At 41.4% G+C, this 26,247-nt stretch overlaps 2 protein-coding genes across 2 annotated transcripts in view; one reads left to right on the forward strand and one right to left on the reverse strand.

Moving 5' to 3' along the window:
* Positions 1–705: 705 nt before the first annotated feature.
* On the forward strand, positions 706–20,412 carry crot (carnitine O-octanoyltransferase). Its single transcript, XM_033641375.2, has 17 exons — positions 706–838; positions 4,476–4,615; positions 6,057–6,181; positions 6,275–6,456; positions 6,556–6,680; positions 6,795–6,903; positions 9,251–9,344; positions 9,502–9,627; positions 10,925–11,026; positions 11,209–11,292; positions 11,395–11,502; positions 11,615–11,745; positions 11,838–11,961; positions 12,066–12,144; positions 13,680–13,773; positions 14,875–14,994; positions 15,307–20,412. The coding sequence occupies exons 2-17, from the start codon at positions 4,501–4,503 to the stop codon at positions 15,425–15,427; spliced, it is 1,839 nt and encodes a 612-aa protein (XP_033497266.1). The 5' UTR covers positions 706–838; positions 4,476–4,500; the 3' UTR covers positions 15,428–20,412.
* A 41-nt stretch (positions 20,413–20,453) lies between these two features.
* abcb4 (ATP-binding cassette, sub-family B (MDR/TAP), member 4) overlaps positions 20,454–26,247 on the reverse strand; it is a 29,300-nt gene continuing 23,506 nt past the window's right edge. The window contains exons 25-27 of the mRNA XM_033640618.2: positions 25,843–26,049; positions 24,039–24,185; positions 20,454–22,373 (exon numbers count right to left, since the gene is read on the reverse strand). Coding sequence (XP_033496509.2) covers positions 22,167–22,373; positions 24,039–24,185; positions 25,843–26,049 — 561 coding nt within the window. The 3' untranslated portion in view covers positions 20,454–22,166. The remainder of the gene's footprint in view (positions 22,374–24,038; positions 24,186–25,842; positions 26,050–26,247) is intronic.

A 26,247-nucleotide genomic window follows, 5' to 3' on the forward strand; every position in this document is an offset into this window, starting at 1 on the left:
TATTTATCTTAAAGCTGATTTTAAAGAAAACATGCTTTACAAACCCAAAATTGCCACAATTATACTATTTATCATGGCCAGAAATTGTGAAAACAGAAATTATTGTTAGAGTTGGGGTTTGTAAATTTCCCACGGCCTTTGATGAGCACATTATGTGGCACAAACACTTCCATCAGACAAAACCAAATACTGATATTTCATGAAAATCACTTTATTCGCCATCTCATTTAATAAACTCTTTGCACGACAAAAGTGAAAAACCAAAGCTTTTCTCAACTCTGTCTTCATTTGTCCTCATCTTTTAACTCGAAAACATCACGGGATAAGCTTTTACAATCAAATAACTACTTTATGGTGGAGGGAGGGTCATGCATTTCCAGGCAGTCACTCAGGGAGGCTCAAGGGAAAAATATCTGTAGCCTCAGGGAAGGTCAAACTAACATTAAGATAAAATAAAACACTCTCCAGCCACCCTTCCTCTGAAAGAACACTCCCTAAATTTTTACTTTGTAGTGTCCTTGTCTCTATATGGGTCATGTGTTTGTCCCCACAGCCTCTAAATCAATTCACCTCTCACCTCTCTGCAGTATACAGACCATGGATTCATACTGATAAAGGTACAAAGCCACACTGCCTTTTTATTCCACTGATAAAATGTAGGTCAAGTGCCATTGCATATGCGCATGCGCGGTGTGGTGTTCCGGGTTGGCATAGTGTTAGTTCACTGGGGTAAAGGTAGCGGCTGCTGCTGAGGATACAAACACACCGACCGGGCTCATTAAATGTATTTCTGCAGTGTGTGGATGCAGTCAGCTAAAGTCAACACAACCTGAAGACGGTGAGCTAACAAACCGACTTTGTTTTAAAGCTAGAAATGGCGTTTTTGAAATCAAGTTTGTCCTCGGGACACGTCAAACATCGCTGTTTACTTAGCTTAAACTTAAATAATTGCCGCGGGCGAGACTGGCTAACGCGCTGTTGTCGTGCTAACGTTAGCTAGCTAATTGGACATCGTTTAACAGGTTAGTTTGATATAATAATTAACGAGGAACATGTCTGAAATTGGCTGCTTACAACAAGCAGGTTAGCAGGCTGCATTTTTATTGAACTTAGTGTGAAAGCCAAGTTACACTAGTAACTTTTATTGAAGTTGTCATAAAATTAGATTATGAAAGAACGTTACTTGAATAAATATAGTAACACCGCTGGCAACAGTTTAAAGCTACTTTATATCCCACAGTAAAACTGGAGGATATTACAACCATTAGAAAATCCTTTTGAGTAGCAGTAAATGCCAAACAGACTGGTCACAGGTCTGCTGTGTACACCTGCCCAGGGAACATGTATGATATCAGCCTACAGACTGGGTCAAAGCAGTAATTATAATATATAGTAGAGGGGACACCCCCAATATTCAAATATGCCAAATACTATTGATAAAAAATTCTAAATTAGAAAAAAATGCTGATATGTGATAGCCAACCACACACTGCTGTCCAAAATAATCATTGTGATCAATCAAAATCATGAATTAACTCAACAAATTGCCATCATTATTTGCATTATGTTTATGATATGTTCTGCATGTGTTTGGTCTAAGTGGTGTAGCCAGCCCTGGCAAAACAGGGCTCACAGGCGTATTCAACTAACGCTAATATGTTTAGTGCAGTGGTTTTCCAACTGGTTCAAGGTCCACATACTGTAGTTTAATGTACTCACAGTCTTGCGTTTGCCCATGATGTTGAACTAGTTCGCTGTCTCTGTCAGGTAGCTGTGTCATTCACTTTCTCTACAGCAGGAAACAACACTTTTAAAAAAAAGTTCTATGCCAGAAATTCACTGTACTTCAAAACAAAATGTGTTTTTTACAAACTTTCTACAAACACATTCTTGAGTCACTTGCGGTCCATTCAGGATGGACCTGTGACCCACTTTTCGTCCGCGACCCACTAGCTGGGGACCACTGATTTAGCATACCCAACACAAACGACACCATCCACAATGACCATACAGTTGAATCAACGCCTCTCTAAAACAGTTTCAACAAAAACCAAACATTATACAGCCTTAATGATGGTACAGTATGTTGCAGAACTGATGTATCAGATTGTATTAGTTTTAATTAGGAATACCTCAAACTGGCAACAGATTGAATTTTTGCTCCCATTACTTACATTGTAAGGACATCAGAAAGTGATTTCTGTTGGCCTGTGTGAAGAGGAGGAATAATTATAGCAAGTCCAACCTGTTTTGATGCACACATGGGCACATGAGTATTGCTTTAAGACAGATTTTTGGCATCCATCATTAGGATTTCTTATGATTAGGTGGAGTCCAAATGAAACATAACAGCCAGATCTAAATAAACAGAAGTACTCAGCCAGGGGTGTCCACACACTTTTGGCTTTGTAGTTTATCTGCAAGAACTGTTTGGCTTGTTGAGAAATGTTTACAGTGTGTTTGACCAGGGGCCTGTATCACGAAGCGAGATCAACCTTTCCTGGGTTACCCAGACCTATCCTGGGTTGACTAACCCTAACAATGGCAATCAGGATAATCGGTATCACGATGCTGGATATCAACTCGGTAACTCAACCCAGGGTTGCTTTATCAAGAGTCGTGAACATGCACGCAGTGGACCAATCACAATCATGAGAGAAGCGCAGCATCACTGAGTGTCCTCACAGAGCGCTGTAGGCTATGTGAGGAAAAGAAAGTATTTCTCGTGAGGATCAGAGATTAATTCTACTAAAATATGAGGAGGAGAAAAGCAACATTACAGAAAAGGCCAACACCGTGGCAGCTGCAGGAGGAGGAAACATGAGTGTCAATGCATAACGGGATGAATAATGTTTAGTTTAGTTTATTTGCACATAATGTTAAAAACAGACAGTATAAAATTTACAAGATTAAAAAAAGAAAAGTGCCGGAGAGGTTAGAAGCCACTAAAAGCTTATCAAAGAAATTCCCCTGTCAAAACATCAATGAAATCACATAACAGAGAAGAAAAAAAAAAAACGGGTCAGGAAAGAAGAAATAGAGGAGGAGAGAGGGAAAAATCAAGACAAAACAAGGTAGCAAATAAAATGATGTGTAGGTTAAATTACTCATCACTGGTTCAAGTAGCTACAGTACCTGTACCTGTACAACTGACACTGATCACACCCTTGAATCCCATGAAATCAATGCTGCGCAGATGAATTGCATGTATTACAATTATCGTCTAACATCATTGCGTCTGATAAATTGCTCTTCTTTGTCATAACCTTATATATGCTACAATAAAGCTTAAAGCTGACGCCACAATTAAATCATATCAACACCAAATTGATAGTCTGAATAAAATCATCCTGATATTGAGCTGTGTTAGAAATTAACAGCTGCGCAAAAATATACCTAGTCTCCCTCTTTAAAAAACAAAAAGGAAAATCCCTCAAACACCATGAAGTGTAGACATGATAGGCTACTTTCCACATTTCCAGCAGCAAAGCTGTCAATTAGGCCCATTATCTTTAACAGAGATCATTTCCTCCAACAAAAAAAAACAAAACATTGGCACTAATTAATGGTGCTATTAAGTGTCCACAAATGATCAATTTCTTTCTTATGAAGGGGTGGGATGAAAGTTCGACTTCTTTCCACTCCTTTTTGAACAATCTTTTCATTGTCTATTGTTGTTGCTTTCTTTTCTTTTTTAATGTTCAAAATAAACTTTCAAATCAAAATCAATCAAATTAATTAAACTTCCTGTCATGACTGGGCTGCATTTCTGTCAGCGGAGTCATTTTTTTCGAACAGCTGATTGGCCAGCGGGTGGTGCTTTTTATAGGATCAGATTCAACCCTGAACTTAGCCTGCTCCGGAGCAGGATAGCCGTTCAGAGTAAGTTACCATGGTGATCTACCCCAATAAGAACTGAACCGGCTTCATGAGACCGAAAACCCAGGGTTAACCCCGAAGTTACCTCGCTAAGACATTAATCCTGCTTCGTGATACAGGCCCCTGATCTGTTTGTCTGCCGTAGTTATTTTAATTATTATTATTTTATTATTATTATCACTTGCAGTCCATTCAGGATGGACCTGTGACCCACTTTTGGACTGCGACCCACCAGCTGGGGACCACTGGTGTCGGTGTGTTATACTTATCAGATGGACAAGGAGTCTGAGTACAGTGTTAATCATTTATGTTGCACTGCATGTGTAACTTATGTAGACAGTACTAGCTTTTATTATAGGCTGGGCTGTATAGCTGTACTTGCTTACAATAAATAACTAATAATGCTATCCATCAATTTTAAGATTTTGGGCTATTATGTCTTTCAGACTAGTGGAAAGAAAACATACACTTGGAAAGGGAATCATGAGGGAAGGGGTATTCAGTTGGTTGCAGTCTTCAACCTCACCATTAGCTGCCACTAAATCCCACACAGTTTTCCCTTAAGACATTTACAGATGTTTGTTTTGTGGTTTCAGTCTCAGTTCCGTCCAAGGAGAAGAAATGGATAATAACTTGTCAGAGACTGTGCCAGAGCGGACCTTCCAGTACCAAAACAGCCTGCCATCCCTGCCTGTCCCATCAGTAGAGACCAGCCTTTCAAAGTACCTGAATGCAGGTAGGACAGTAACGTTGAACAACCTGCTGTGTCACATGTTACTCTGTTTCAGTTTAGGTTTTGTTTTTTAAATATTCATCACGTGAACTTTAAATATTTACTTAAACAAATACTGTATATATTTAAGAAAATTCACCATGGCCTTTCTGCTCGCTGCTGCTACTGTCATTTGTCTTTAGGTAAATGTTTAGTGTTGTGAAAATTGTTATTTTGTAATTTTGCCCTTCAGGTAAAAGCCCTTATCTTTGGTTTTAAACTGGTTTCTCTTGGTTTTGGACAATATTTAAGACAGGACAAGAAGTATGTTCCCACTGATCTCAATCGCTTCCAAAAATTGGTGGATTAGGAGCAAGTCTACTAAGTTTTGGAAAATAAATGGATGCGTTCACGTTTAAATTAAAATATGCCATCAACACTGAAATTAAAATTATGCGACAGCATTTAACAGTTTATCTCAGATCTTTGGATTTGTCTGTGTCAAAGGTGCAACAGTTCTCACCAGAACAGCTTACATAGAGGTGCAATATGCCAAAGTCAGTAGCTCTTAAAAGGAAGAAGTGAAATTCAGGACATATGAGTTGTCTGGACATGGTTGTCAAAATGGAGGTGGCTGAGCCAGGTGAAATGGTGAAATTAACAGCGCTAAACAACGGCAACAGCACTGACGGAGCTAAAGGTGTTAACCGGGCGAAACCAAAGGGTGGGCGCTATACTTTCACATCCGGATATCAGCAGTAACTGCAGTATGAGTGTAGTGCAAAGTTACATTGATAAGCCAGCCAACGGGATGCACACATGCACTAACGTGCAGCTTGCAACAACAAACCACAGAGACGCTCAGATTACAACACAGAGAGGGAGCGTGACTTCATCGTCTGCTCAGTAGTTCATTTTAGGACTAGATGTTACAATCCCTTGATGCACGTACTTGAGACTATGAGTGGGAGTGATAGTGCTGTCTGGGGTTTCTGAGTGGGAGCCACAAGGTTAACGTTAGATGGATAGAAAAGTAAGTAGAGCCAAGAAGAGACATCAATGCGGACTGAAATCTCTCTAGCCCAACTGCGCCGTACACTCTACCTCCCCCTACTCCCTCATTTTGATGAGGGGAGAGAGGAGAGAAGAGAGAAAAAACTAACAGAAGAAAAACTCTCCTAACTTTAATCCGGGTGGAGTTTAACTGGTCAGTAGTAGTTTGTTGGTGTACTAATCCTCTGAATGTCACATATAGAACATTAAACTCTGACTATTGTCACCACATAGAGGTGTGTTAATAAGTGAATCAGTAGGAATGTATGACTATGTGTTGAATATTAACTGTATATGTAAGCTTTTTGTGCAAGCTGAATTAGTTTCTATAGCAGAAGATGCTTAACGTTCACCACGACTGGCAGCTGGGGCTTTTAATTAACTAATATTTCTTTGCCATGTTTTCCATCAGTTCGTCCATTTGCATCTGACGAAGAGTTCAAGGCTACAGCGGATATTGTGAGGAAATTTCAAGATGGTGTTGGCAAAGAGCTTCACCAGAAGCTACTGCAGAGAGCCAGGACAAGGAGGAACTGGGTGTGTAATTGAGCTGTAAATGCCTTGTTTTTGGTGTTGCATGTGCCCTATTCAGTCATGGATGTTTTACTAAGTTTTTTTTTAATCATTCAGCTGGAAGAATGGTGGTTAGACACTGCTTATCTGGAGCCACGCATCCCCTCTCAGCTGAATGTGAACTTTGCCGGCCCTGGGGCGTACTTAGAGCACTGCTGGCCTGCTGAAGAGGGAACTCAACTGGAGAGGGCCAGTATCAGCACATGGCACACACTACAGTACTGGAACCTGATCCGCACGTAAGACATGTTCACACACATTTTTACAAGCTGTGTTTTGTGATGTTGCTCTCCTTTTTACATGAAGACAGGTATAAATGTAATTTTTGTTTTTTTTAGGGAGAGGATTCATCCTCAGAAAGCTGGAAAAATACCGCTGGATATGGACCAGTTCAGAATGCTGTTCTGCACCTGCAAAGTACCTGGAGTAAAGAAGGACACCATTCGTAACTACTTCAAGACAGGTATGATCAACTTGGCTCTTATCTCTAACCTTAAGACACACCTGTATACAATTTACCACCCCTGATAAGCTGACATATCACCGTTGTGTATGTGCTTTTTGTGCTGCCCCACAGAGAGTGAAGGTCCGTGCCCCTCCCATTTGTTAGTGATGTGTCGTGGACGGATCTTCACATTTGACGCAGTCCATGATGGACAAATCCTCACTCCTCCAGAACTTCTCAGGTAGTACACACACCACTCATGGGAACAAACTTGCAGTTGAGGCATTGGGGCCATAAACCAACTGCTGCTGACACTGTTAACTAAACTTATAAAAAGATAGAAGAGTGTTATACAACCTACCACTGAGTCTGAAAAAATTGCATTCCATGGGTAGCCCAAAGAGGGCGCTACACCTACAGTATCTTTGGGAAGCAGACAAGGGGGGCCTATCCATTTTGGTAACATGGCTCCTAGCATCATTCCCTTGCTTCTTAGTTCCTCCTTGCCTCAATTCTTGGTGTCATAGATTCAACAAGGTGCTGGAAACATTCCTCAGAGATTTTGTTCCATATTGACACAATAGCATCACACAGTTGCTGCAGATTTGTCGGCTGCGCATTCATGATGAGAATCTCCCGTTCCATCACATCCCAAAGGTGCTGTGTACTCTACTATATTGAAGTACGGTGAACTCATTGTTATGTTCAAGAAACCAGTTTGAGATGATTTGAGCTTTGTGACATGGTGCGTTATCCTGCTGGAAGTAGCCATCAGAAGATGGGTACACTGTGGTCATAAAGTGATGGACACGGTCAGCAACAATACTCAGGTAGGCTGTGGTGTTTAAACCATGCTCAGTTGGTACTAAGTAGGGTTGGGTCGGTATGAGGGAAAAAAAAAAAAAACGGTCCGGTTTTTGTAAAAAACCGCATCAAGTCGGTAATACTGGATTTTCGCCACTTCGGGGCGGAATTGACTCATTTAAAATAAAAAACGACCTTAGGACAACAGAGTGACAGTAACAAGCTGTTTCTTTTATTCCTTACAAATAAATTTTGCAGCTTACTCAATCAGTGCAAACAAGGGTTGCCTCCTTCGTCTGGCTCAAAGCCAAAGTGTTGCCATAGTGGCGCATTCCTTGATTTCGTCGAGACTAAATTGTCCGCCATTATCGACTCCCCGTCACTATTAAACAAACTCCAGGCTACAGTAGAGGCGCATGTGCACTCGCACCTCCTAGCTCAGTCCCCGCCCCACCCCCCTCTCTCTCCTGCTTGCTGTGCGCTTGGTGAAGAGGCAGACACAGGTGCTCACAGACTCTGGCTTACTATAAGCAGAGTGGACTACGTGTAAAAATGTCTGTGAAAAATCCCCGCGATGTGAAAAATACATGCCGAACAGTCTTTTGTGTGACACTGGTGCACGGAGCGAAGTCCGCGCGGTCGTGCTTTGCGCGCACAGGGCTAGCGGACGTCCACTTTTACCGGGCGGACCTCCGCGGCGTCCGCACTGCGTACGTTCTGCCCAAGTATGCGGTCCGGTCAGTCTCAAAAAATAAAACCCGGTCCAAGACGGAGTACCGGACCGAATTGGTATTACCGAGAACCGACCCAACCCTAGTACTAAGGGGCCCAAAGTGTGTCAAGACAATATCCCCCACACCATTACACCACCACCAGCAGCCTGAACCGTTGATACAAGGCAGGATGGATCCATGCTTTCATGTTCTTTACACCAAATTCTGACCCTACAATCTGAATGTGGCAGCAGAAATCATCAGACCAGGCAACGTTTTTCCAATCTTCTATTGTCCAGTTTTGGTGAGCCTGTGTGAACTGTAGCCTCAGTTTCCTGTTGTTAGCTGACAGGAGTGGCACCTGGTGTGGTCTTCTGCTGCTGTAGCCCATCTGCTTCAAGGTTGGACGTGTTGTTGGTTCAGAGATGGTCTTCTGCAGACCTTGGTTGTAACCAGTGGTTATTTGAGTTCCTGTTGCCTTTCTATCATCTTGAACCAGTCTGGCCATTCTCCTCTGACCTCTGGCATCAACAAGGCATTTTCTCCCGGAGAACTGCTGCTCACTTGGATATTTTCACTGGATCTCTTTCTCGGACCATCATCTGTAAACCCTAGAGATGGCTGTGTGTGAAAATCCCAGTAGATCAGCAGTTTCTGAAAAACTCAGACACCAACAACTATAGCATCAAAGTTAATATTTTAATATCTACATTATAATAACATTATAATACATTTATAGCCGTTTGTGGTTCAGGTGTCGAATGTGAAGTTGTATAAGTGGTACACGTGAAAGCTGCAGGCAGTAATGCAGCAGGCCATGCAGTCAACCTGCTCCAAGCAGGCATGTTTTGAATGGGCACTGCATTAGTTATAAATAACTCTAGACTGTCTAGACTGTTACACAGGTTTAAATTGCATTCTGTGTGATGTTAAAAAAGGCAAATTAAAACTTGGTGAACCTGCAGAAACCCTGTAATTATGAGCTTGAGGACGAGGAAGCGGAATAAGCTGATGGAAAGCAGCCAAGATTTTAATGTTGCCTTTTTAATGTGGGTGTGTTCACCTGTACAGGCAGCTGAGCTATGTGAAGCAGTGCTGTGAAGGAGAGCCGGTGGGAGAAGGAGTGGCTGCTCTCACCACAGACGAGAGGACCCGTTGGGCGCAGGTAGGGGGGCTCATGCTAGGAGACTTTAATGTTCACCTGTTGTGTGAATACAATCCAAAACAGATAATGGCTCCCATTTGGGGAAAAAGCTCTCATACTACAGAAGCATATTTGAGTATCAGTACTGTCAGCATGTATCTGTTTACTCTCTCTGCAGGCCAGGGAGCATCTAATAAGCATTGACCCACATAATAACACCATCTTGGAGACCATCCAGAGCTGCCTATTCATCGTTTCTCTGGATGAAGCGAAACCCTACTCCACTGCAGAGAACTACTCAAATGTAAGGGCTGCACAGAGTATTTAATTATTTATGATTTAATTACTTAATGTTCAGTGTTTTTAACCTCTTCCACTCGACACTGGCATCCTTGGCCGACTTTGCTGTCTTTCAGAAGCTGTAGCTGGTTTTAAAGCTAGATTGAAAATACTGGTATCACAAGACACTTAACGACCTAAAGAGGAATCCATTTGTACCAGACATGTCAGGCTACCTTGTCAGGAAGGGGGTTAAATAATTCTTAAAAGTTAGGCTAAATTTTGAATTTGACTTTATTGAAAGGATAGCCCCTTGAGATGTAGCATCTCATTTTCACGGGGGCTTCTATGGGTACCTACAAGTCTCCCCTTTACGGACTTTATTCTAGTCCCATGCCGTTTGGGGGCGAAACTCATGCCGTTTTTCTCATGTAGTAAAAATGTGTTATTTTCACCTATGTATTTGAATATTTCTGCACTCTGGGGTCCCTAAAAAGTCTTGACATTGCATATTGTGTATGACTGGGGAGCTGAGACTCTTGGGGATTCAATGAACCCAGTTTTATCCATGTGTGGTGGTCCCGTTAGACATTTTATTGTAGTGAGACCCTTTTTAAGACTGTATAAAATGACATATTGTGACCTCTAGGATCATCACAACCTCATGAAACTTTACAGCCACAAACTAGAGACATTGGGCATTGACAGGATGTATGACTTTCATAGGTGTATTGACAATGAGAGGGTTTCTTGGCAGTTTCCAGAACAGAAGTGCTCCCCATCCAATCGCTGAAAAATGCAATTCTTACAGAAATCTCCAAATGTCAAAAGTTTTTGATAAGAAATCACAACATGGATTTTTCTATGATGCTCATCAAGGTCTTGGTGTCTTGATGTGGTATTTTTGAGGGATTTGCTAAACATCTATCAGTTATCGAATGGGTGACAAATGGTTTCGAACCAAACATTGCCGCAACAAATTATGAGACAGAACTGAGCATTAAAATGGCCGACATATACGTGTATCATAATATTCCAAGCGCTTATTCAAACTAAACGTTCAAAGTCTGAACAGGCGCCTAACCACAACAGTGTTTATTACAGATTTATGACTAGAAAAACTTGTCACACAGTGCTTTCAGATGATGTGTAACACTTCCATGAGGCATATGCTGTTGACCTGCTATCTACCCCTAATGATCCCTTGCCCCCCCCCCCCCCTAACAAAGACAAAGTTGGTCTGTGGTTTGGAGGAGTGGAGTGGAAGAGGTTTAAAGAGGAGAGCTGTGTGTCTAATTTTGTCTTTGAATCTCTGAACACAGTTGACCGTAGAAGCCCTTGCAGGCGACCCCACCATCCGCTGGGGTGACAAATCATACAATTCACTGGTGTTCGGAAATGGCACTTTTGCATCCAATTGTGATGTGAGTTTATACGTGTGTGTGTGTGTGTGTGTGTGTCATGCTACTGAAATTTCAACACACCCTGTATATGACACATTTTTATTTGACACATTTTCATGCTGCTCACCCCAATTAATAAATAATTCTAAACTTTAAAATCTAATTCTCGAAGGGTTAGAATTAAAAGTCAGATTGTTTTGCAGCATGCGCCATATGATGCCATGGCACTGGTGTCTATGTGTTGGTATCTGGATCAGCAGATCAAAGCTGCAGGAGGCAAATGGCAGGTAAACTTTGACCATCACTTGATTCTATACATAAATTGTTTTTGCTGGTTCCATTTAAATGTATCTGTCCACTTTTCACACGTTGATGTCTATACTTTTTAGGGCTCAGATGCAGTCAGACCTGTACCCCGTCCTGAGGAGCTGGTGTTTACTGTGGATGAAAAAATCCAGAGTGCTATCAGCCACGCCAAACAGCAATATCTTGAGGCGGTGAGCCAGCATTGAACACCAAACTACAGCAGAAGAAGTGCAATGCAAAATGATAAAATGATATTCCATAGTCACAGCTGTGTGGGTGTCCACTTTGTTGCTGGTTTTACAGGCACAGGACCTGCAGATTGTGTGTTATGCCTTCACAGGGTTTGGAAAAGCAGACATCAGACAGAAGAAGTTGCATCCAGACACCTTTGTTCAACTAGCAATGCAGCTGGCCTACTACAGAATTCACAAAAGGTATGGGCTGGTTGAAAATTGGACCAGGCCTTTACTAATGTTTGAAGTCTGTGACGGGAAGGTCCCTGAGTGTCTCGTCTTACTCTTCACAGGCCAGGAAGTTGTTACGAGACAGCAATGACTCGCAAATATTACCACGGCAGGACGGATACGATGCGACCCTGCACCCAGGAGGCTGTGAACTGGTGCAAAGCCATGATGGACCCAACGTGTGATGTGAGTGTGTGCATGACTGAAACCCTACACAATGGCAAAGTCACACAGAGGATGGAGGTGGAAGCAGTCTTATTTCATGTGGCGCATGAACATTTTTCTTTCAGGCTGACACCAAGAGGAAAGCCATGGTGCAGGCCTTCATGAAACACAACAAACTGATGGGTGAAGCCCAGGAAGGAAAAGGTTAGTTCACTTATATATACATGTAATTGCTTGATGTTTAACAGTACTTATAACACTTACAATAGCTGTATCTCAAATTAGGGGCTGCAGCATTCAAAGACCTGTAACAATAGCCCTGTTTCCAACAAACACTTTCGGTATAGTACCTTTTAGAACCAAAAGTAACCCCTACAGACATGTACCTAGACTGTAGATCTGTTAAGCGTTTCTGTTGTAGATAGTACACTTCAATGTGGGCAGGGCTGTTGTCACTCACTGTATTTCATCTCCACTGATTTATCGTCCACAGAACGGGGTTGCACGTCAACATTTTCAGAACAAATGGAATAGGCTGGAGGGGAAGTCTCTCCCCATGGGATATTTAAAAATAGCTGGTTTGTGCTTTGAGCCCTTCTCAGGCAAGCTCACGGGTTTAGTGCTGCTGCAGCACACCAGAATGATGCTCCGACAGGTTTTCTTGTTCCTCCACATGAGGATTTCATTAAATGCAGTTCACATAATCTTTTCGAAAATAACATATATTTTTTAACACTGGAAGATTTACTCATCACTAAAAGTGTATGTCATCAAAGAGAGACAATAAAAACTAAAGTAATGGTCAAAGTTTTCACTAAAATTTAAGGTGTGTTGTGTTGATGGATTCACATCATCAGTTTATGCATTGAGTAACATTACAGATAGATGTTCCACCTTAAAAGTTGCCGGCAGTCGGCCCAGTGAATTAAATAATTTTTTTTTAGTCTACAGCTGCTGCTAGAGGCAGCAAAACATCCTTTCATTGTAATAGTTTACTATCGTATGTAAAACTTGCCATAGTATGAACAGTGGTTACATGAGCCTCAAAACCAGCCACAACTCAGCCCTGAGCAAGAATGACGGTTCTATACTGACCAATCAACAGACTGTACTGTTTGTACCGGCAGCTTTTAGTGTCAGATCTGTGTGCTAGGTACCCCAACAGAGAAGTGACCAAAAATGGGGACCGTACGGAACGGTTCCATTGGTACCATCCACAACTTTTCACAATGGAAATGGAAAAAATGTGTACTGAACTGAACTGAACTGAACTGAACTGAACTGCTTGGTGTAAATGGGGCTAATGTTATGGAGCTTTGTTTCAGTAGTGGAGAGAGAACAGAGCGTTCAACTGATACCAACTGTTAGTGGCAGAACACCTATGGGTTCCAAAATACTTACTGAGTGCTGGAGTGCTCTCTGGCACAAACTGGACTGTTGGTAAATTGGGAGCACTGTTGGAATGAACCACACTCTCAGAGCATCAGAGCACCAAGCAGTGTGAATGTGTGATTAACTTAACCGTTCGTTAATTCATATAGAAAGAGAACGCTCTGTTTGTCCGTACAACAGCGCTCTTATTTTAGTGTAGAGTATCAGATTGGACTTACAAATGTGTCCAGTGTTTTCACTGGGAGTTCTGTTGTTTATGTGGCTCAGTGTTGCATGTTGTTTATGTGTTAACGGGGGTAGCACTGACGTACCTGTCTTATGTTGTCATTTTGTGATCCTGTTGCCAGGTTTTGACAGGCATCTCCTTGGGCTGTACCTCATTGCTAAAGAGGAGGGTCATCCCACTCCAGAACTCTTCACAGATCCTCTCTATGCAAAGAGGTACGAGCTGTAAAGCTTACTCATGTTTTTGGAAACAGTGTGTCTATGTGGGTTATATCATTGTGTGCATGTACCTTTTATCTGATAATACAATGGCATTCTCTGTTTTGTAAAACTGCTTTTTATATACAGACTTAAATGACTTAAATGATAAAAGCACAGGTGTGACTAATAACATTAACCATGTCCTAGTGAGCCATCCCAGTGAGCAAACACACACAGCTGGCTCACCTTAATAGAATTAAGTTAATTCACTTGCCGTTGTCCTACTATGACACATCAACATGTCTGTGGTGAAGAGGGCGTATGTCAGCAGGTTCATGTTGTCAGCTTATTTCCACAGCCTCAGTGTGTCAGCAGAGGTGAGTATGCTGGATAACATGCAGAAGTAGTAGCTTGAGAACCGGATGAATCAACAAGCTCATGTTTTATTTGCTCTGACAGATACCCCCTCCCATCCAAACAGGTTTTCAGCCAACCTGGCCTAGGTCAAACCATTCACAACTGTTTATTTAATATGGGATGCGTTTGATACAATGACTCGCCACTTTTGGAGCTATCACGCTCGTTGATGGATTAGAGCCCAGGAGCCCAAAGTGGCAGGGGACCCCCTGGCCTTCAGCTGCGAAATAAATGTCACCCAAATAACTTTTTTATTTTGATTGCACACTCATGAAACTGCATAAAATCCAAACATTAAAAAGGGACCTCCTTTCAACTGAAGGAGAGAAACAATGACAAAAACGACCAGGAAGAGACTCAAAATTACCACAAAGAGATGCAAAGGAACTGCAAAGAGGCACAAAATAATTACAAAGAAATATAAAGGCATCAAATATGAAAGCATCAGCCTCACAGATCTCATGTTGGTTGGGCTTTAATGTAAATTAAACAATAGGTGTTGGTGCAAAAACATTTGAGGTTTAAAGGGATGGTACAAAATTACCTTTGGATCGTGACGGACATTCTCATAAATGATCTGTTTGACAAACTGTGCTGCAGTACAGAAATCCTTAAGCAGACTGAAGACATTGCATTGGTTGAGATGTGTTAGGGACATCTTTCTGTCTGTCTGTAACTGAGTTGTGTTTGTGTCTGCAGTGGCGGTGGTGGTAACTTTGTGCTGTCGTCCAGTCTGGTGGGCTACACTACAATCCTGGGGGCCGTGGCTCCCATGGTGCACCACGGCTATGGCTTTTTCTATCGCATCAGAGATGACAGGTGGGCAGACGAGACAAAAGTTTCCATGATGCTGTTTCTTCTTCTTAAAATATTTTTCTGAAACAGTCATGATTTATGTATGAGGTGTTAAAACTTAAATTGAAAAATATCCTGCGGGCGGATCCTTAAAACTTACACAAAATATGCCAAAATCAAAGGTTTTCAGAAATGGCAATGGTGTGCATCAGTGTGACTCAACTGCAAAAGTTCTTTTCAACACAGTTTTCACCATCAAAGTCTGAGATAGTGTTTACCTTCCCTGTAATCTCAGCAACTGCAATCATGGCTACCTTATGTCTTTTTTCCCTCCAGGATTGTGATCTCCATGTCAGCATGGAAATCTTGCCATGAGACGGACGCTGTGATACTATTCAACAACTTCTCCAGCTCCTTGCATCAGATGCTCCACCTGGCCACTACATCTCAGCTATAAGTACCCACACTGACACATTAATGCACACACGGTTCACAGACCCTCAGCTGAGAGCCGACAGCTACAGATAGTCACAATTGTTCTGAGCAAAGATCAATGCAAAGTTAGAGAATCAGTACTGTTAGGTGATATCCACCGTCTCTGGCATTAGGAGAATCTATCAACTTTTCTGTTTCATGTAGTGATTGATAAACACTTTACTATGAGTTTTTATTTTCTGTGTATATGTTTTTCTTGTATTAATGATTCTTGTGTAAATTATGTAGAAAATGTTTAATTTTAAATCCTGACAGTATTGATCTGCCTTTAAGCTAAAATGATGTTAAGGCTCAAGACCTTTTTTTATGATGTTTGTCCTCCAGTGAGTAGAAGTTGAAGTGACACCGGTTGGGTTTCCAACCAAATCAAGTGCAAATTTTAACCAAAATCAGCAAAATAAAATGCAAATTTGTGCTTTTCCATTCTAGGGGATGATGAAAAAGTTTGTGTATGGATTAAAGTTAGGTGCAACAAAATTCATGCCTGCAATCAATAAGCTGTGAAACGACCACGCAAAGTTATTACTACTTTTACTGAAAGATCTGTACTTCCTCCACCTCTGCATTAGCATAAAATCATGTGTGGACAGCCCCTAAATAAACTTGATTTCTCACCTGAAGAGCTGATATCCAGAGCTATGACTCGCCAGGCTGTATTTTTTTGGCTTTTGTCTTTGTAATGACGGGATAGTGGGTTGTTTAGCTGGGGATATTTCCTGACTCCAGCAACGAGTCTCTCCTCATCCATTCTTCGTCTCACATACGAGACAACATCACCAACAGAGTTCTCTTCATACAACAATGGTGATAAGAGGAGTTGAGCTGCGATAGAGGGAGAGAAAAAGAGCTGCTACGGGAGCCAGTATGTACAAGCAGAGAGCGAGCGGGGGAAAATGTATTTAATTTTGGGGGTGGTTAGGCTGGAAATAGGACAGATGGGAAGCCAGTGTAAGGAAACTAAAAAAAACCTGTTTTTAACTGTTGTTCAAACACAATTTCCATTGTCCAGTGAGCTCACTGTTTTTATACAGCCATTGTTTTCGTTCGTTTGAGGTTTGAGTGGCGCTCTTTTAGGAGGCTTTCATATCTTGGACCTGGGCCCCGATCCAAGTGCAATTGGCCCCAAACACCAGTTTGTTGGAGAAGTGTAAATGGATCAGGGCACTGTGTACTGTACAGTACAGGGACAGGGACATAGTGCCCTGATCCATCCAACTATACCAAAAGACAGAAGTGAAACACTATGTAACGCGACTACAAGCAGTTTTTAACCAGTTATAAACAGTCTCAGTGAAATACTGATGCCTCTAAATCAAACAGCAGCAGATCCGGCCTTGCTGCTCTGCTTGTTGGCACTGATGACAGTCGTGGGGCAGCATTGTCCATCTTAGGCGACCTTTTCTACTTTGTAGCGCAACAAAAATGTCACGTACAGTGGGGAGAACAAATATTTGATACACTGCCGATTTTGCAGGTTTTCCCACTTACAAAGCATGTAGAAATCTGTAATTTTTATCATAGGTACACTTCAACTGTGAGAGACGGAATCTAAAACAAAAATCCAGAAAATCACATTGTATGATTTTTAAGTAATTAATTTGCATTTTATTGCATGACATAAGTATTTGATACATCAGAAAAACAGAACTTAATATTTGGTAAAGAGACCTTTGTTTGCAATTACAGAGATCAGACGTTTCCTGTAGTTCTTGACCAGGTTTGCACACACTGCAGCAGGGATTTTGGCCCGCTCCTTCATACAGATCTTCTCCAGGTTTTCAGGTCTTCAGGTTTCGGGGCTGTTGCTGGGCAACACAGACTTTCAGCTCCCTCCAAAGATTTTCTATTGGGTTCAGGTCTGGAGACTGGCTAGGCCACTCCAGGACCTTGAGATGCCACTCCCTAGTTGCCCTGGCTGTGTGTTTCGGGTCGTTGTCATGCTGGAAGACCCAGCCATGACCCATCTTCAATGCTCTTATTGAGGGAAGGAGGTTGTTGGACAAGATCTCGTGATACATGGCCCCATCCATCCTCCCCTCAATACGGTGCTGTCCCCTTTGCAGAAAAGCATCCCCAAAGAATGATGTTTCCACCTCCATGCTTCATGGTTGGGATGGTGTTCTTGGGGTTGTACTCATCCTTCTTCTTCCTCCAAACACGGCGAGTGGAGTTTATACCTAAAAGCTCTATTTTGGTCTCATCAGACCACATGACCTTCTCCCATTCCTCCTCTGGATCATCCAGATGGTCATTGGCAAACTTCAGACGGGCCTGGACATGCGCTGGCTTGAGCAGGGGGACCTTGCGTGCGCTGCAGGATTTTAATCCATGACGGCGCAGTGTGTTACTAATGGATTTCTTTGAGACTGTGGTCCCAGCTCTCTTCAGGATATTGACCAGGTCCTGCCGTGTAGTTCTGGGCTGATCCCTCACCTTCCTCATGATCACTGATGCCCCACGAGGTGAGATCTTGCATGGAGCCCCAGACCGAGGGAGATTGACCGTCATCCTGAACTTCTTCCATTTTCTGATCATTGTGCCAACAGTTGTTGCCTTCTCACCAAGCTGCTTGCCTATAGTCCTGTAGCCCATCCCAGCCTTGTGCAGGTCTACAATTTTGTCCCTGATGTCCTTACACAGCTCTCTGGTCTTGGCCATTGTGGAGAGGTTGGAGTCTGTTTGATTGAGTGTGTGGACAGGTGTCTTTTATACAGGTAACGAGTTCAAACAGGTGCAGTTAATACAGGTAATGAGTGGAGAACAGGAGGGCTTCTTAAAGAAAAACTAACAGGTCTGCGAGAGCCGGAATTCTTACTGGTTGGTAGGTGATCAAATACTTGTCATGCAATAAAATGCAAATTAATTATTTAAAAATCATACAATGTGATTTTCTGGATTTTTGTTTTAGATTCCGTCTCTCACAGTTGAAGTGTACCTATGATAAAAATTACAGACCTCTACATGCTTTGTAAGTGGGAAAACCTGCAAAATCGGCAGTGTATCAAATACTTGTTCTCCCCACTGTAGATGATGACCCAAGTGCACTCTGGTACAGAATAACGTTACTAATGTGAAAGCTGAGCAGCGGTGGAGAGGAGTGGGGGTGAAATTATACTTTGGCATGGCATGAATCAATTGTACCTAACATGAAAACCCTTACTTAATGTCATCTTGTTGCACCCTCTCCTGCAGTGGCACTGCACTGGAGCAGTACCGCCACCCACTGCTGATCTCGATGAACCAGCTCCCAATATTTGCATAACAGCAGTTGATCGAAAGCACGTTAATAAATTTGTTTTGCTGATTTTTTTGAAAACTTGGTAGAATTTTTGCTACATTTGGATGAAACTTGTGTCAGTTTTAAGGTGGAAAACTAAAGAAAAAACTTCTGGCTGTTTTGACCGTTGGCCTTAAATGTTTCTGCGATAGTAAAAGACATTCCAGTTGAACCCATAAAAAATAGCTTTGATATTAGTACGGTTAATTTGCCTTGTTTTATGTTTGGAAATGGTGAAAATCTACAGCAATATGCAGCAAAAGTACTAAACTGTTTAAGTTGAACTGATGTTGAAATTTATCTGAGAAATCAGTGAATATCTTCTTGGTGTGTGTTTTTATTTGTGCCTTGTATGATCAAAAACAAAAAGAAGAAATAAAAGTCTTCCTTCAACCTTCCAACAGCCATACATACTGCTGGCACTCCCTGTCTGTACGTTATTAGAAATACAGGGGTAACATGAGGTCGCAGGACTAGTTTTTGCAGTCTGGTCGGTTGCCATCACTGTATCTGGATCATGGCTGTATAAATAAAAGTGGATACAGTGTTGGAGGCTGGGGGCCACGATCATAGACTAGAATAGAATAGATTATATCTTTATTGTCCACCATGGGTAGAAATTTGTCTTTGGCTCACCAAACATAAAAGACAACATTGTAAAAAGCAGACAAATAGTCAGTAAGACAAGCATATAGTCACTGACAAAAACCACTTGAACACATCAGATCAGCTCACTGACTGTCTGTGGTGTAAAACTCATCAGTCACCTGGCGTTTTTGCCAGGGTGCTCTGAACTCCTCGAGTTGAAAAAACGGATAAATGCCCCACGTTATCTCTTTTTTTTTTTGTCATGGTCACGACAACAAGTTTACAGTTGGTAAAAAATAGAGGAGAAACTGGTGGTAGCGGTTGCTGGATACCCAGTGCTACATAGCCCGACGATAGCAGGTTGTCATCCTAAAAACGCCTGCAACCAGCCATCATCAAGGAGAAGCTCCTGGACCAACTGGTGGTACTCCCCATGATCCACCCTTTTATATAGGGTCTCATGTACCACACAGATATCCTGCAAAAAGCTTTCTGTGTGATCAGACCCTTAATCATGCTGCTCTTCACTATCCACTGATTTTCACTTTCACTGTTAAGAAACAACAGCAAACACTAGCTAGCTATGCAGGACGTAACGTTACTACTGTATTTTGCTAGCTTCCACTTTGTTTAGTTGCCACTTAGTCTCTTGAGGTGCTACACATTGTTTTGTACTACAAACTGCTGGATCACTTATTGTTGACTCATTTTTTGTTTTTAAACCAAAACCCTCCTTTCTAAGTCACTACACTTACAGGGCCTGGACCACACACCTTTATCCTTGTACTGTCTGTCAAGTTAACGAGGAATGTTCATATGACTTTACATTAACTGCTGTAAAACATAAATAAGCCTTTAAAATGTTATTCACCAACATTGTTTTCCTGCTTTTAAAGCCTAATCTGTAATAAGTCTACAAAGCTTATGGAAATGGCAAAATGTGAATAAGATTGTACTTCCTTTAGATTTAAATAATATCTGAATATTTTAAATTTGAATTACATTTCTATTATTGTAAAAATGTTAAATGTGATTTTGGAAATGTAGCAAAGTTGTTCTGACAAATAAAGCTGAGAGATTTCCATGTGTGTGTTTGTCCTGTTAAATGAGTCACACGATGAGGTTCATTAATTGAATATAAAACTTTAATAGTTACAAACAAGCATATTCTACCAAAAAAAAAGTTAGTACAGTAATCCCTGGCTTTTGTAGAAACAAAATAGGATTCCAAGTGATGCAGCCAAAGTTTAAATCTTCACAGCTCTGTGTATACAGTATCTTCAGGCACTTCTGCTCCATTATTCACTCAAACTGTAAAAAAAATAAAGTTGCATCTAAACAATCAGAGCAATTATCAAAGAATTTGCACAAATGCATATATTGTAGAACATAACTCATTTGTGATGATGGTCCCAGTGTCAGAGGTATACATGATGCAGTGTTATACATAATAAATCCAGTGTACTGTTAGATTGAGCATTTAACAGAAGATGGCACCAGGAATCAACAGCTAAGGCTTTTATGTTACAAGTAGCTTCACCTTGGTGAAGAGAGGGCAGGGGTAAATACGTCTCAGTTTACAAGACACAAACTTGGACGAAACAGAGAGGAAGAAAAGAGAAAACACGAGAGAGTACAGTATAGTAAACCTTTTTCCAAAGCAGACATTTGGACTTCTGATTGTAGTAAAGAACAGGTGCTACCAAGAATATTCGAGTGTTCCAATGAGGAGTTCCTGGAGTTCAGTCATTAATGTTACCTGTGCTTCTCCAGCTGTCACATGTCAACATATCCTCTGTGAAAAAGGCCCATAAAAGTGACAGCTAACAAACAGTAGTAAAAAACACAGACTGTATAAAAGAAGTGGACGTAGCTGCACATTGGTTTGTAGACGACTCTTTTGAAATCTCTAGTTCAGCATTTTGGCCGTTGCCATCTTGGTTTTTTGGAGCCAGAGTTGAGCATGTTTGGATGAGAGGGTGGAGCTGTGGAAGTGCGAGGAATGGATCTGACTGAGAGCCTCATTGGGACTGTAATTTACAAAATGAATATCATGCTGTATTGAAGAGGACTTGAAACTAGCGAGTGAGTGCTTTTACATTGACATGGCTAACCTGTTTATGATCCGTGTGTTAACGTGGTTGTTGTGTCGCTGACTACCTGCACAGGTGCGGCTTCAGCCAAGTGACGTAAGACAAATATAAAACTGCTTCAAAGACATTTGAAACTACATGAATTGGTCTCTTCACCCGACTTTAAAGCTCTCATAACTACAAGGATGAATGAGTCGGATGGGTCTTGTCATTGTGCGTAGGTGTTCTAATATTTTACATCACTCTTTATCTTTTATGTTTTTTATTGTGTTGTGGTTTGGTTTGGAGAAGAGACCTCTGCGGGTAATTCAGCTCATGGTTAAAAACCTCCTGAACAAGGACACTGAAGAAATCCAGACAAGAGAAGTTACAGCAGGTTGCAATCTGCTGTCCTCACTGCTAGATGCCACTAAATCCTACACACTGTTCCTTTAAGGCGCTGCTGCACTGCCTTCACTTTTCAGACGTGGAGGCTACAACCACTTCCTGGCTGACTTGGCTTTCTGACTGAAAGGTAACTTGTCTGATGATGACCACACCAGGTGACCCAAAGAGGTACAGCTGCAAGACAAATTCTCACACAGCTAAAAGGTCACTGAGGCAAATCTCCAAACAAGCCGAGACACATTCATACACGTTCATACACATCCAACAGTTCCACTGAAGCTGGGCAGGGAAACATAAATATCTTTGGAAACATTAAGATAAAAAACAATCTGTGTAGTATAGCTCCCTGTGTCCTCTTATTCCTTCCCGTGGCCCATCTGTGTGGTGACCAGCATGTGGTAAACTCCCCTCTGGGCCAGCAGCTGCTGATGTGTCCCCTGTTCGACCACCACTCCGCCCTGGAAGACGGCGATGCGGTCTGCGTTTTGGATGGTGGACAGACGGTGGGCTACGATGATGCACGTCCTGCCTTTACTGGCCTGGTCCAACGCCTCCTGCACCACCTGGAAAGAGCAGAATGACCTCACATGAACGTATATAAAACATCTGGTGAAAGGTGCAGCTTGTTACATCTTCCTCTGTTGGTTTGTACCTCTCCCTGTTCATATTTGTTTTCCTGTGTCATATATACATGGTGATACTAAAGACGCTGCAGCACTGCTCTGACACTAATTAAAATCTGAGAGTACATACTGCATTAATACTGATTAGGTTAACTTTAATTTAAGAGTTTGACTACATGAAGCACTCCTAAATTGGTAAGACAGACTGGTTTTTACCCCAAGACAACAGAGAAGCGATTTGTTTATCATCTCTGTACATGTATGACAGTCTCTGTTGCCCAGAGGGAGTTTAAACCTCTTGTGGAGGTCAGGAGTTTCATTGACTATAAGACCCATAAGCCATTGGGACAATCACTGGCTATTGATTGGCTATGATGCCAAATTAAGTAAGGGAGGCTCTTTCTACAACACATGCCCATGTTGGCTACTGATGCCATAGCAACTGGAAGCTCCCATTGGCTCAAGTAAGGTGTCAATCAAAAGGTCAGAGTTCAGCCACCATTTTTATACAGAGGAGTCCACGCAAACTGAAGAAATTATGTGGAGAAATTTGGATTTAGATCATCTGGACTATTGGGAATGTATGAAGACTTTTATGATGACCATTTCTGTTGGGATAATATCAATCTGTGGATTACAACAATGCTTCATAGGTGAGTTGAAACTGTTTGTTTTTTGTCTGACAGTCGCGTTTATTGAACCTGCTGTGGTGGTTGTATCATAAAATGGTCCATATCAATTGAACTGCAAGGAGTGTAGTGTCTGAACATTAGGTTGTTTGAGTTAACCGGTTAAACAGCAAATACAGCAGTTGTTTACATATAATCATCAAATAAAAGCTCATGAGGGCCCACGGGTCAGCACGTGGAAGTTTGCCCTCAGGGCTTTCTGCCAGATATCTCCTCATTTAACCCAAACCATGATCTTTTTTCCCAAACCTACCTACCAGAGAAAAGTTTTTTGGCAGAAAGCCCTTAAGGTAAAATTCCTTCAACAGCAAACAATGAAATGCTTTCTTTTAAAACCGTTGTGAAGGTTATTTTCCACTTGGTACATTTGAGATTAGTTTTTTTGTTAACTGATATTTCCACACAAATTACTACAGCTGCCCTTGAAAAGTATGTACTGTTGCATGCAGTATGTACAGGGTCGGGACATATTATCTTTATGATTATTTTGTTCATTTAAACCACTAATGTGCTTGACTGTGCTGTCATCCATCATCTTCCACTGTGCGGAGGATTGTGGGTCAGAATAGCCAGTAAAGCATGCTGGCTTGCATATTACAAAATTTGACCGCATGTAGTAGAACATCCTGTTTTTTTTTGGCATAATGCATTTGACATACATTGGGACATACTAAATCTATTTCTGGCACACTAAATAGAATGGTAGTATGGGTATTGGAATGCACAGATGGTTCCTCTTGTGCTGGAGGAGCACTTCCTCTGAAATAGGAGCTAAAAAGTCCCTTAAAAACAGCGTTCTAAGAACTAAGATCATTCCTAGTTAAGACACAACAAAAAGATGGGTTTTTAGAACTATGAAAAAGTTCCTTTGGTCCTAAAACATCTTTGGTTTAGCCCTCCCACACCTAACACTTACCTTCTCACTCTCAGTGTCGAGCGCGGATGTGGCCTCATCCAGGAGCAACACTGTGGGGTTTCGGAGAATGGCTCGGGCTATGGCTATACGCTGCTTCTGGCCACCTGACAGCTGCGCTCCTTTGTCACCTGCCTGAGTGTCGTATTTCTGCTCATACAAACAGAGGGAGAGAGGAAGTGGCCAAAGTCATGACAGAAGCATCCTGTAATCCAGTTTTCATTGTAAATACTTTGTACTGAAGAAATGGTGTGGCAACACTTTATTTTATGAGTCAGTAGTTTCCTAGAAAGAAACATAAAATTGGTACTAATTACAATGGTAATACAGAGACAGGTCTGAGACTATATGTTAGTTGGGATTTGTTTAGTTTAGTTCATAAGCAGTTGATGACTGAGAGTTTCTTGGAAGAACTGCAACATTTAATCTAAAGTAACATATCATAGATTATTTATTAATTATTGGAAAGTTTACTTTCCATATACTTTTACACTTATTTCACATTTTTTGCATGTTCAGCTGAATAGAGTATTCTCTCAATAAAGAAATGTACTGATTTGAACACTGTGTGTACATTAGTTTACCTTTACCTACCCAGGAAATTATAAAGAAATTATGGATCCATAAAATGAAGAACCAGGGACACTTCCTCTTGGGCAAATATAGCCCAAACTACTTACCACAGGAGGTAAAACACTAGACATCACTTAAGATAAAAGGCTCGACACCACAAGAGGTAACAAAAAAAAAAAAAAAAAAAAAAAAACTTGACATGACTAAAGGTAAAAGGAACACAATCCACTACAGTTAAAACACTAGATAACATAACATAACATAGATCACATAAGCTAAGAGACTAGATACCACTAGATATAAAAGACTAGACTCTACTAGAGGTAAAAGACTAGAAACCACTTAAGGTAAAAGACTAAACATCATTTAAGGTAAAAGACTTAACATCACTTAGGTAAAAGACTACACACCACCAGAGGTAAAAGACTAGACACCATTAAAGGTAAAATACTTGACAAAACTAAGTAAAAGACTAGATACTACTAGAGGTAAAAGACTAGACACCACTTAAGGTAAAAGACTAGTCACCACTAGGGGTAAAAGACTAAAAACCAATAGAGGTAAAACACTAGTTTCCACTTAAGGTAAAAGACTAGACACCATTTAACGTAAAAGACTAGACACCACTGGAGGTAAAAGACTAGACATCACTTAAGGGAAAAGACTCAACACCACTAGAGGTAAAACACTAGTTTCCACTTAAGGTAAAAGACTAGACACCACTTAAGGAAAAAGACTCGACACCACTAGAGGTAAAAGACTAGACATCACTTTAGGTAAAAGACTTGACACCACTAGAGGTAAAACACTAGTTTCCACTTAAGGTAAAAGACTCGACACCACTTACGGAAAAAGACTCGACACCACTAGAGGTAAAACACTAGTTTCCACTAAGGTAAAAGACTCGACACCACTAGAGGTAAAACACTAGTTTCCACTTAAGATAAAAGACTCAACACCACTAGAGGTAAAAGACGAGTCATCACTTAAGGGAAAACACTGAATAATTTAAGTGTAATTTGGGTGCCCAGTCCTTGACTCGTATGATTAAATAACCTTGACGTGAGTTGTATTGCTTGCTGTTGTATAATCCTTGGCACACTGACAGACATTATATCCCGACTGTCTCAGTGAGGGCCTTGAGATGTTGTAAAGATTATAACTGATCGATATAAATCATCACACTGCTCTTTTATTTCCACCTATGTCATGACTGACACATCACAGCAGTTACCTGTGGCAGGTCGTCGATGAATTTGTGAATGTTGGCCGCTCTAGCAGCCTCCTCTATCTCCTCCTTGGTCACGGTGCGACTGTTGTCTCCGTAGGCGATGTTTTCGGCCAAGGTGCAGTCGAACAGCACGGGCTCCTGGGATACGATGCCTATCTGGGATCTCAACCAGTGGATGTTGAGCTCTTTTGCGTTCCTATTGTCCAGCAGCTGAAGGAGAAAATGTTAGCAGTTATTATTGTAGAAGGAGTGATGGGGCTTGATGTCTAAAACATGCGTGACTGTTTAAATTTTTTTTTAATTTTTTGGCCTCTTTTTTTGGTTGCCACAAACTCCTGAGTAAAATATCAGGCACTCAGTTTGGAGAAGCAGCAGGAGAACCGCAACTTAAGCTAAGCAGTGTACTGC

Source organism: Epinephelus lanceolatus, chromosome 10, assembly GCF_041903045.1.
Source record: "Epinephelus lanceolatus isolate andai-2023 chromosome 10, ASM4190304v1, whole genome shotgun sequence".
In the NCBI taxonomy this organism is placed as follows: domain Eukaryota; kingdom Metazoa; phylum Chordata; class Actinopteri; order Perciformes; family Serranidae; genus Epinephelus; species Epinephelus lanceolatus.

Coding starts and splice junctions, on each gene's coding strand:
- crot (XM_033641375.2), top strand. CDS start 4,501: ATGGATAATAACTTGTCAGAGACTGTGCCAGAGCGGACCTTCCAGTAC. Junction 9,628..10,924: donor CTGCAGAGAACTACTCAAAT/GTAAGGGCTGCA, acceptor CTCTGAACACAG/TTGACCGTAGAAGCCCTTGC. Junction 13,774..14,874: donor GATCCTCTCTATGCAAAGAG/GTACGAGCTGTA, acceptor TTGTGTCTGCAG/TGGCGGTGGTGGTAACTTTG.